Genomic DNA, 12,893 nt, shown 5'->3' on the forward strand with positions numbered 1-12,893 from the left:
CTTGCTTGCTCTAACTATGATAATTTGATGGATCCTGACCATGGGCAAAACCTTTCAGTAAGGCCATAGCTAGACCTAAGATCGTCCAGGGGTCAAACCTGTTCATCTAGGTGATCCAGGGGATCCAGTGCTCAGGCAGGGGCAAACCTTGGATGATCCCAAGATAAACCTTAGGTCTAGCTGTGGCCTAAGTCAGCCCAGAGAAACTCCATGTCACCTAACAGTCTTGTCTCTAGCTGCGGCAGCCCATGATATGCTCCAGAGATAGCAAGAACAGGAATCCAACATCATATGTTTGGGGAGCACGGAGAAAATCTTGATTCACAACTAAACTATCATTGACCCTGTTCAGATGACATGTTAAGCCACAGTGATTAAGCATTTTGAGCTAAACACTATGGCTTAGCGTATCTTGTGGATCATGACTTAGCGTGTCATGTGAACCATTCCTAACTATGGTGGCTACATAACCACGGTTTAAACATGCTCACTAACCATTGCTACAAAAGGGTTAGCGGCCTGACTGTGGCTTGCCATGTTGTCTGAACAGGCTCACTATAAAAATCACATTGATGCCTCAAATAGTTCCTGTTGTCTTGGTAATTCTGAGGGTTTGGGTTTTGTTTTTGGCCAGAGCCGTACACAGATAGAGCATTGTACGTCAGTGGTGATGATGGTACGATGGACCTAGGAGTAAGACCCACTTAGCACAGTTTTAGTATTTGGAGATATACTTGAAATATAATAATAGCTTGCTGTCTTCTATCTAATTGACCTTTTGAGGCATATATCCAAGACATCTTGCAACAGATCTGTTGTTTTCTCCTTCAAGATATGGGTGGAGGGACTTTTAGAATCAATATCTTGCATCTGCAATGTAATTCTGGCAGGAAGACCAAAGATAGAGTGGGCTGATCAGGGGAGGGACAAGAGTATATAAGCTAGAGATGTCTGTTGCTTGAAAATCCGGCCTTTTTTGGGGCCCGATGTATCCCCACTGCCCACCTTGCTTTGCTTGCATTTGCAAGCCACACTCTATGCTTTTCCCAAAATCAGGGAACTTTTCTTGGTTTTTGTTTGTTTGTTTGTTTTTCATCAAAAGAAATTTTTGCAAATTCCAGCTGTAAATTAAGCAATTTGTAGCCTTCCCCCCCCCCCCCGCAATTTAGGCAAATTGCAGCTGCAATTTGCAAAAAAAAAAAAATGTTTTTCCATAAAAAAAGAATGGAAAATCCATGAGCCAAAATCCAGGGGCCGAGTTGTTGAAAGCTCAACAACCTTCATCCCCAGGACAGATTTCTCTGACATCCCTAATATAAACCTTTCATTTCTGACCAGAGGGTGGGGGACAGAAGAAGGGGGCAGCCAAAACCCCAACTGTCTGTTTTTGACCCCCGTCTGGAGAGGCTTGATCTCACTCTCAGAAAGGACTGGAGGATTGATGAGCTGAACATAGCTTTTTAAGCCTGTCTAGTGCTACACAAGAGAGGTCAGATGGGAAAGATGAATTCTTATTTACATGTGCTGTATATTGTGATGGGTGTGTGTGAATGGAGCTTTGAAACTGTATATTGAATATGGTGTTTCTTTGGGTCAAGGTGTACATTCCTATCTTGATGGGCAAATAAAGTCTTGATTGGCGTTTGTAGGAAAAGAGACCTCTGCTGGTAAGGGTGAATACTGATCTGGACAAGTAAAACAGTGGATCCTACTTCTGAGTAAACACTGATAGCATTGCACTGTCACCCATAAAGCTCATGGGTTGACCTAGGGTCAGTTGCAGTCTCCTTGCCTAACTCACCTCACAGGGGTTTTGTGAAGATAAAACAGGCTAGCCCTATTTATGCTGTCCTGAGCATCTCAAAGGAAGGGCCAAATAATTCCTTTAGAAATGGTAGAAACTAATTAAGTTCTGATGCAAAGCCAGTGGAGGTGATGTCATAGGGATTGAACTTTTGCTTTTTAATACAGAAGACCTTTTGTAACTATAATTTCAGGGAGAAACTCATCTTGTTTTTCCTAAGGGAGCATCAATCGAGCAGCTACGTAAAATTCGAGATCTAATTGCAGGGGAAAGAAACAGCCGTTTAAATGGATCAAATCAAACGGAAACATCAGGATCCTCTCAGAGGGTAACAAATACGCAGCCTGTTGCTCCTCTACCATCGAGAACTGTTGACTCCAACGTAGAACCAACTCCTCAGTCTGCTGTCATGGTAATTACTTCAGAACTCTGTTACACTGAACAAGGGAATAATATTTGAAAGTGAGAATGGAAATTAAAGAACTAAAGGACAGGGTAAAATTGAAATTTTAATTCACATAACAACTCTTGGGAACATATAAATGGTGATTATCCACATCAATTTTTTGTTGAGTGTACATGTGCTGATGTTACTTGTCTCTATAAATGTGGACTCCCCAGCTTTCCCCAAATTGGGGTGGGGTGAGTTCTGTGGGAGAAATTCTGTTACTACATTTCCTAAAATGTGAGCTAAACAGCTGACGAGTTTCAGGACCTTTCCCAACAATTTTGCTTCCCTTCCTCCCTGGGAAACCCTCTCAGGACATTTTTTAATGAACAAGTGGAAAAGGGAAATCCTACAAGTTCAAATCAATACATCACAAAATAAAGTCACGTTCTGTAATAGGCCCGATTGAAGCTAATGAAAGATGGGGGCAGTTCATTATTCTTCCCACCTGGCGATGCTGTAAAATTTAGCTCCAGGTACTACATTTACTCTGGAGTCACAAATGGAGCGACTCTATTTCACTTTCACTTAAAATAGGCCCTAACTCATCCCAAGAAGCTGTGGATGACTCACTTCCAGATTTTGAAGGGCTAGCCAGTAGCCCTTCTATTGAGAAATGAATCTCTTATCTCTATGGAGCAGGACTCTGGGCTTCTGAAGGGCCTGGCACCAGATGCTTGCTTGCTTTGAGCAGTCTCAGTGGCTATAAGGCTATCTTGCTCCGAAAGCGTGACTAGTATCAGGTTGCGATCCCAAAAGGGGACTACACTAAGGAGCCATGGCTTTTTTCTGTATAGAAGTATCAGTGTCTCTTAGTGTCTTGTTTTTGATGACCTATTGATTATCTTCTATTCTGTCATTATTGACCGTTCCAGCAATCCAAGGAATGTGGTTGTTTTCACTTGGTTCAGATCTGAGCCTGCTGTGTGCCATTTGTTAGTACTTTGATCTCATCCTTGCATAAGTCAGCATTTGTGCACACAGTCTTTAACCTCTCATTAGTCATGCCAGACTTCTTTACACTGCCCTGAAATCATTTTTTAGATGAAAGTATAGCTTATAAATTATTGAAATAAATAAAATTAAATAAATCTACAAAGACCATGATCAAGATGAGTGTAGCATAACCAGCAGAACATCTTGGACTTTCTGTTTCCTCACAGGAAGGCTCTTCCACAAAGTATACATTGCTTTTGAACGACAGGCAGCACTTCAGGTCATATAAGCACTTGTGTTTGTATAGCCTGTCTTCATTTATTTTACTGACGTTTATGGAGAAGACATTCTCAGTAGATTGTGCCCTTCAAGTTCATGTGAACATCACTCTTTAGACCATTGGGAATCAGACTGGTGACTTCCAGATGTGCTAGACTACAACTCCCATCATTCCCACCCACCATGGCTGTGCTGCAAGGGATGGTGGGAGTTGTAGTTCAGCACATCTAGAGGGCATCAAGTTGGGAAAGGCTAATTTAGAAGACTTACTAGCCAGAAGTTGCTAGAAAATCAGTATGTAACAACTGAAACAAAACACACTCTTTTCCCCCCATTTTAGACAACTGAATCGATTTTTTTGAAGACACTTCAATCAAATTTCCTGCATGTAATGTTTTATGAAAACCCTGTTTTACAAAAGAAAGCATTGGCTTGTATTCCAATTCAAGAACTAAGAAAGAAAGCTCAAGAAAAGCTAACAGAAGTCAGAAAAATAGACAGAGGTAATATTTTTAATACAGCTGCAAAAATTGAAGATATTAAGTAGAACATTTCTGCATAAATATGGGTATTTCTATTGATGTTCAAAACAGATCCAAGGGAAGTTTTTCAGATTTTTTAAAAAAGTCGTGAAGTATGGATATTTATATGTGTTTTTCCTTCAAAAATATATATTTTGTACAACTAAAATATTTTTTAAAGTTAAAATAGGTCTAAGAATTATTATTTTACATGCATGGGCTCTAAAACAAAGAAGATGGTCTTGAGCACTGTGATTTTGATTCCATATTTGTAGTTGACATGTTGATTCTGTTCAGAGTAGTAGCTTTTGTTACAGATTCAGAGGTCAGTGTGATGGAGAAAATACACTTCTTTCACTCGTAAGCAGTTCTGGGTTACTTATAACACACTAGAACAGGAGTAGGCTGACCAGTTTTACTGGTACCGCCTTCAGGTTAGTTGCCTTCACGTTACCCCATAATTCATATCCAGGTAGATAAAGAAACCTGATTAACAGAAGCCCTATTCAGGCATCCTAATCCCCTATATGTTTTGAATCATATGAGGGAAAGTGAAGATAAGCACGCTAGCTCCAAAAGTTGGAGGAGCGAATGTTTGCAGCGGGGAGCCTGCTGTGCTCTGGTAAGCTCCCTGCGTAATCTAGAATCCTGAACTTCCAGAGCCCAACATGAGTAGAGCAGGCTACTTGCTGCAGACATTTGTCCTCCAGCTCATGGAGCTAAGTGAGGTTATCCCCACTCTCCTTCACATCATTCTAATCGGGGGGGGGGGGGAGATTAGGATGCCCAAATAGGGCTACAACTTGATATTTATCTAGAACTGACCTGATTGATCTATTTATTACATTTATATCCCGCCTTTTTTCCTCCAAGGAACCCAAGGCGGTGTACATAATCCTCCTCTTCTTCTCCATTTTATCCTCACAACCACAACCCTGTGAGATAGGTTGAGCTGAGAGTCTGTGACTGGCCCAAAGTCACCCAGTGGGTTTCCACAGCCAAGTGGGGACTAGAACCTGGATCTCCCAACTCCCATTCCAACACTTTAGCCACTACACCACACTGGCTCTCTATGTGCTCCTAAATCAGAGGTAGGTTATATGTTGCCCTCCACATTTTAGACTGCAACTTTTATAAACCCCAGCCAGTATAGCCACTGGTCAGGGATTATGAGAGTTGTATTCCAAATGTCTGGAGGTTGCCTACGCCTACCCTAAATTATTCAGAGGGGGAGTATCCAACCTCACCATTCACCTCTTAAAGACTGTTAGCTAAGTTGTATAGAATGAATGAGTTTGTTTATTTAAAGTATTTCTTGGCAGCTTTCCAGGGCCAGGGCCTCATAAAGCAGTGTACATAACAGTAAATGATAACATTAACACATTAGTCATACTAAATTTGCAGTCACAAAAGCAGCTCTGAGTCACATAAAGTAATTACACTCTTCGGAAAAGGTAGCATTGAAGAAATAGTATTTTAGGCCCCGTTTGAAAGCCTGATTCATGAAGAAGGAAGTTCTGGGGAGGAGTCTGCCCCCCCCCTTTGAGAGTTCTAGTTTGTTTCTAGTATTCTAAGATTTTGAGGTGAGGTTTCAAGTTTTTTCCTAGAATTCATCTGAGTACTGAGTCATAACAACTTCACATGTTGTTTCGAGCTAATAAAAATATTTTGGTTATCATTCTAAGCCGATTGTAATCTTGAATACTGTGGAATCTCTACAATACACAGGGAGAGGACAAAAGTCAGTCTGACAATCTGGGGAAAAAACCTTCATAGTTCTCTGCTTACCTGTGGCTTCGGGCACAGACAGCATAACTGCACTACAATCAAGATGAATACAAGAAAATAATATGTGCTAGGATAGATAATACCATATATTACTTTGGATTCATGTTTCAGTCTATTTGAAATATATAGGATCATCCCTCCTTGCTCCCAGGATCCCCTGTGCCTTGTGTGAATGCACAGGGATGATCCTGGGGCAATCCCCTGGATATCGCCACGTCTAGCCATGCCCCTGGAATCTGGAGCTGATGGCTGTGGAGAGCAGGAAACCAACCTTTGAGGAAACGCCAAGCAGGCAGCAGAGCCCAGCATTAGGAGGACTCAGCCACAGGTCTGACCAGAGAGACCTTCAGCCAGTACTCCCTGACACAATGTCATCATTTCAAAAGCAAGAGACAACAGCATGGGGCTGAAGGCAGAGGAAGACTGCTATGCAGCATCTGTTCCTGGTTACAAGAGATAGGCCGGGGTTGTCTTTAGGGGAATTAGGTTTGGGGGAGAAATATTAGCAATGAAGACTTCCTTATTAGAACCAGTAACCAAGGATATTTAAGTGCATTTAAGCCTATCATTTGAACAACGCCCTTCTGTATATAAATCCCTTAAAAAAACCTCTTAGCTTTGTTCATCTTGTTTTTAATGCTGGTGTCAATCCCATGCCTATGCCTTGGTTATTAGACTGTTGAGGCATGTAAGATATGAAGAGTTTATTTTGGTGGTAGCAGTGGTGCTGGTGGTGGCAAAAGTCCCATAAACTCTCAAAAGTATTTGAAAAGGGAAGAATGGGTAGGCTACCCTGCAGACTCCTCAAGAACCAGCTTGGCCTTCTGTCACTGCTGGGGCTATAGTATACTCGCTTGCCCAGCAGTTTTCACCAAATCCAGAGCTTGCCAGTCAGTGTTCAAGACCTCTCATCCCCTGTTTGGTTTCCTATTGATGGCAAAAAACTGCCAGTGCCCTACTGCATGATCCCAGCACTTCTTGAACCCAGATGAAGTCTTTGAGGAATTCCTGCTCCAGGCAAGAGCAGGCTCCATTCAAGGAGTGTTCAGCTGGCTGCTGAGGACCCTCACATGCCTACATCTCTCTCCAAGTCAGTAACCCCAACCTCCCTTAGGAGGAACTACGACTCTGCTTTAATTGATCTCTCCCTACAATATTGTAGCCTATTAAAAACTCCCATACCCCAGTATCCTCTCAGCTCCAAAACACTGTGATTAGATAGCTAATGCCCCCAAAGCCAAAGAATTGATTCCCTTAATTCAGGGGTGGGCAACCTTTGGGGGCCATAGGCACATTTGGTAATGTAAGAAACTGTCCTGGATACCAACACAAAATGGCTCCCTTGGGAGGCATGGCAAAGGACTAGTAACTTGTCCCAAAGACTGAATACAAGGCAGAGGTGAGGTCTCTGAACCGCAACACACTAAACAACTCCTTTGAACCCACGGTTTCCAGCACCAACAAACTCTTCTTTCACAGCAGTCCCCACTGCCAGTAAGAAACTATGATAACTTTTTTTAAAAAAAGTGGAAGGGCACCTTGGCGGCCCCAAGAAAAGTGTCTGTGGGTGCATTGGTACCTGTGGGCATCATGTCGCCTACCGATTAATGTAGCTTGTTGGTTCCCTCGCTTGAGGACTGCCATCTTCAGAAGTTCAAATCTTTTTCCACTTTCCAGAGGTCAAATGGGAGACAAGCAAGGTGCGTCTTGGCCTCAGGTACCTAGTTTATGCCTTTAGAAAAATATGTAGAAGTGCTATAGGTTGTATACCGGATTTCATACTGCGTGGTTATTTCTCTGTGCTCATTTTGAACTTTTCCACCTCAGCTCTGTATGGTTTCTGTAAGTACATATTTGTCCACTTTAATTATATATTTGAAGGTTCTGTCTTAATTGCTTTGTGTTTAATTTTTCAGTCTCCCTTGTGAATGAAGAAGATATCCTGTTGCTGGAGCTCTTGAACTGGTTTAAATGTGATTATTTCCAGTGGGTAAATAACCTTCCATGCAGCAAATGTGGGGGCCCAACAGAATCTAAAGAGAATTTGCCACCTAACGATGATGATCTGAGATGGGATGCAAGCAGGGTTGAAAATCACTTTTGCAACCAATGCCAGTTTAGTAACAGATTTCCAAGGTGAGTATAGTATGTAGATGGTTTAACAAGTCCCATTTATTTCAGTGAAAATACAGAATTAATTCTGGCTCTGTGTGTTGAGTGCATTATTAGGAAACTATTTTTATCACTTATATCTTTATCTGCACAGACTGGAATCCCATGTATAATACATGAGAATAATAACCCCCCTTGCAAGCAGTACCACAAAGATATGGTTAGGCCTGCTTTATGTTTTCCTGCTTGGTAGCACAGAATAACAGATTTCTCTACTTTCTGTTTCTTTATTATTACATTGCTATTGGTGAGAGGAAGGCACTCTACATGATCAGAAGCACTGTCATTAAGATAGTCCGTGTTTCAGGAATTAGTACGCAATCTGGGGTTGAGCCCTGGCACTATGAATAAGTGCAAGCATATTAAAAGACCAGTGCTAGTTCTGTTGGCTCTATTACCATCAGGAGTCAAAGGAGAGGATCATCAGGAGCTAATCGGTTTTTGTGACCACCCCCTACTTCCAGTATAGAGCCACAGTGCCCCCCTAGAGCATCTGGTCAGTTGGCACCCTGCTGAGCACCCTGAATAGTTTTATCTAGCCTTATCTCAATTCTTTGTCCTCCAAAATGTGAATCCCTTTTCTTGAATAGTTTGACTGGTTCCAACCACCTTGGACTTTTGAGATATAAGTTACCCATTTACAAGTTGGGTCCAGCCACTAGGTAAATTTCTGGTTTGCTCACTAGACCGCTGACATCAGAAATGGAGGTTATTGTGTTACTGGACAGACCAGTCATCAGTCTCTGCTAAGGGGCTGGCTTTTATTGAGGGGAGATCCCAATAAAAAAAGACTCACTCATCCTTCTAAACCTTCCCATCTACCATCTAATTCTCTCAGATGCTTTCTCTCACACACATCATTCTCTCTGCGATAAACTAAGCATAGGCTTTGGGATCTAAGGCTCTACTCAAGTAGGTAATGTGACTAGATAAGTTAGGCTGACTTTTTGGGTTTATTTGGAATTCTGTGTATGTGTGTGATTGTTGCCTTCCGATTTTTTTCTTTCTCCTTGCTCTTTTTTCTTAAACAAACTCCTTTTTATATTTGGACATGTGACTGTTGTTTTAAAAAGGATTTCTCACTGATCTCTTCCTCTCATGAAAGACCACTTGGTTACAAAACTATCGCTTGTGTTTTAAATTTTTTAAAAGAATTTTGGTAAGCTCTCTGTTTTGGGGCTTTGAGAAGGAAATTCCAAAGCACCTTTCTTTTCTTTTTTCCCTAAGTCTAAGCTGAAGGGAGGGAATCGTGGCAATAGGCCCCAGAAATTCTTCAGGCGGCTAGACAGACTAGGGTACTGGTGACAGCCTATCAGAGATTCTTTGCCTGGGGAATCCAAATAAAAAAGGGGTCCACCAGGAGGAAAAGTTATTTCCCCTCCTGGTCTTGTAACAGTTTGACACTAAGTAGAGGTTTAGAGTATTAAAGTGGAGGGTAGAACATGGAACCTCTCATTTATTAACTTTCATTTATGACATTTATCTACCGCCTGTGAACCCATACACTGTAGAAGATTCACAGTTTAAAATAATGGTTTACAAGTTAATACATGCAATACTGAAGAGACAAGGAAGGAGCAAATTCAAGTACCATGTCACTCTGTTAGAAAGTTTTTGGATGAAGTGATTCTAATAGCATATTTCAATCATTTAATATTTTGTCTCTTAGAAATTTCCAAATGTTGGCAGTTGTTGGATAACTCTTTAAGGTCATTGTTCTAGGTTTTTGTGGCAATGTTTGTACATAGTTTCCTTTTAAAAAAACATTATATGTACAGGTACAACAATCCTGAGAAACTCCTGGAAACTAGACGTGGGCGCTGTGGAGAATGGGCCAACTGCTTCACCCTCTGCTGCAGAGCTGTAGGATTTGAAGCAAGATATGTTTGGGATGCAACAGGTATAATTATTTGAGCACTATTTATATTAAAGCTGAGGCTGGAAAATTTTATGTAGTCTGAAATAGTGTTGATGAAGTTCCATTTCTATCTGTCAAAGAATATCCTTAAGTGGTTTCGAGTTTGTAGCTAACAATCTAGATAAGACAAAATAAGGGTAACAGTGCAATTCTGTGCATGTCTACACAGAAATAAGCCCCACTGAGTTCAGGATTGCAGACTAAAAAATATTTATGTGGCTTCTGAAATGTTGATTTATAAAGGAATCAATTTAGTTTCATCTGATTTAAATGTCAGAAATGTGGCCAGCGTTGTGATGGTTATAGAGCAAAGGATGTTTTCTTCTCTATGTTACAGTTCTTCTTCGTGGTCTCTGTGCATCACGCATATGGGCTCTGCGCCTGCGCGGAGCTACTGTCGGGAAAACTTCTAAAGCTGAGGTTTTGGCGGGAACCCTCCCCCACTCCCCAATGCGCATGTCTGGGAGGGCTCCCGCCCAATTCCCCAGTTCTCCTTTGACCGCCTTAACAGCTACATCGTTGGGTTCTTCTCCGTTATAAAAACAAATTTATAGCTGAGTACTTACCTTTTTTACCTCGTGTTTTCTTCCTATTCGTCGAGTTTCTCTTTCCTTCATTCATTTTCTTCGTTTAAAAAATAAAATAAAATAAAATTAGTTCTCTTTTTTCTTCAGTTCATGACGACCAGCTGCTGCTGATCGCAACGTTGTTTTTCTGGATTGTATGGCCTTAAAGGCTCCTTTTAAAAAATGCACTAATTGTGGAAGTAAATTACCACCGTCGGACCGACATAGACTCTGCCTTTTGTGCCTTGGGGAAGGACATAAGGTTGATTCCTGCCAACATTGTCAGGCCTTCTCACGGCAGACTAGAAAAAACAGGGCCGATAGACTAAAGGCGGAGTTGTGGAGGCAGGTTTTACAAGCTGTTCAGACTACAAAACCAACTATGCCTTCGACTTCTATTTCGGAGGCTCAAAATGTAGCTCCGATGGCCCAATCTCAAACTCCGCTACGAACATCATTGGCATCGAGTGAGATTCCCCTAACTCCAGGAAGGGATTTGGCCAAAACGCTAGCAAAAAAGCTAGCTAAAAAGGCACGGTCAACAAGAACCCAGGAGGGTCACAAAAAGAAGAAGAAAAATAATACTCAGGAGAAAAACGCTCAGGATAGATGTTCCGAACAACTGCTGGTACCGAGAAATCAATCGCCACCGACAACAATACTTCCCTCGACATCAAGGCTCGACACGCTAACGCCTCCCTCGACATCGAGGGTCGGTAACCTGCCCTATGCTTCAACATCAAGAGCAGATACCGTGTCTCACGCATCGATACCGAGGATTGACGCCACACCCCCTTTGTCTATGTCAGAGGGTGAAATAAGAGATTCACCTCATACCCAAACCACCAGGCAATTGAGCCCCGTAATGCCTTCCATACTGAGATTACCACAAAGATGGGAGCGGGACCGCTACCGACGGAATTCTCCTGAATCAATTCAGTCTCCAATTTCTCGACAGCGGGCATATGATTCTCCGTACTACTATCAACACCGATCACGATCTCCTATTTCAGATTGGGACAGACACTTGGAGGGTTCAGCACCTCCCAGATCTTCAAGTTATTGGTATTCCCATTGACATCGTGATTATGACTGCTACTATCGTTACCCTCCCTCGCCACGCTGTCCATCGGTACCGACTGTCATTCCACGGTATTCCCAAGAGCATAATTTTCTACAGCCGCAACCACCTCCAGTGATACATCAATTAGAGCCAAGACAAAATACAACTGCGGTACAGGTGAGGCAAATCCCTCCATCCAGCACCGTACCTCCTCAAGAGGAATGTCAACTATAACAGACCCTATACCAGACCAAACAACTGAACAAGACTTGGTTATTCAAATAGCATCACCTGCGTCAGCTACTGATGATTACCAATCTGATTCCGCATCATAGTCATCAGTCGCTCCATCTACATCATCTCCAGATGGCGCTGTAAGTTCCCAAGAACCTATTTCACCATCAGATGATTTTTCCCATTTTTCAGACCAAATCCATAGGATGGCGCAGTCATTAGGCATACAAATATCGCAGCCAGTGGAAGCATTAGTAGACCATGTCTTCGATGTCGTAACCACTGAATCTACCTTGCCAGTAGCCATTCCTTTCGTACCGACACTACTTCAAGTAGTTCAACGGTCATGGAAGCAACCAGCATCGATGCCACCTACGTCAAAACGTTTAGACAACATGTATCGTGTCCTACAAAAGGACGCGGAATTTTTATTCAACCACCCACCCCCTAATTCAGTGACTGTGGAATCTGCACAAGGTCGATCGCAACATGTCCACTCTGCACCAGTGGATAAGGAGGGAAGGCGTCTAGACCTCATGGGCAGAAGGTTTTATTCATCAGCCTCCTTAAGTTTAAAGGTATCTAACTATCAAGCCACAATGGCTAGATATCAGGTTTTCCTTTTAGATAAGGTTGCCTCCCTTTGTAATCTTAATGATGACCAAAGGGAACTTGCCAGAGTTTTTTCAGATGAAGCAATCAAGCTTGCGAAACAGCAAATTAACACATCTAAGCACCAGGCTGATTGTGGTGCAAAGGTGATGGTGGAAGCAGTGGCATTACATCGCCATGCCTGGCTTAGATCAACGGGCATATCACAAGAAGCCAGAACCCGTATAGAAGACCTGCCTTTTGATGGTGAAGGTCTGTTCAATGCCAAGACAGATGACGCTATGGACTCTGTTCAAAAAGCTAAAACTACAGCAAAGAAAATGGGACTGGGTTTCCCTACTCAACCATTTAGACAGAGGTGCTGGTACAGACAACCACAGCCACAATATCTACGCTATCAAACTGACCGTCAAAGGTCTCTGCAAGGACGTTTTCCTCAACAACAACAGAGATTTAACAAGGGCCAATTTTCATTTTCTCGATACGAGAAACATAAAAACGACTTTGGCAATAAGCAGCGTCTTTGACTGCATGGTCAAAGAGATCAACTTC

The 12,893-nt window shown here is 42.2% G+C and overlaps 1 protein-coding gene across 2 annotated transcripts in view; it reads left to right on the forward strand.

Moving 5' to 3' along the window:
* The window catches only part of NGLY1 (N-glycanase 1), a 36,549-nt gene that overhangs the window by 9,224 nt on the left and 14,432 nt on the right, over positions 1 to 12,893 (forward strand). For both annotated transcript variants that reach the window (XM_063128126.1, XM_063128134.1), the window contains exons 3-6: positions 1,998 to 2,216; positions 3,808 to 3,970; positions 7,693 to 7,912; positions 9,727 to 9,848. In XM_063128126.1, the coding sequence (XP_062984196.1) occupies positions 1,998 to 2,216; positions 3,808 to 3,970; positions 7,693 to 7,912; positions 9,727 to 9,848 (724 nt within the window). The remainder of the gene's footprint in view (positions 1 to 1,997; positions 2,217 to 3,807; positions 3,971 to 7,692; positions 7,913 to 9,726; positions 9,849 to 12,893) is intronic.

Source organism: Elgaria multicarinata, chromosome 1 (assembly GCF_023053635.1).
Source record: "Elgaria multicarinata webbii isolate HBS135686 ecotype San Diego chromosome 1, rElgMul1.1.pri, whole genome shotgun sequence".
Taxonomy (NCBI): domain Eukaryota; kingdom Metazoa; phylum Chordata; class Lepidosauria; order Squamata; family Anguidae; genus Elgaria; species Elgaria multicarinata.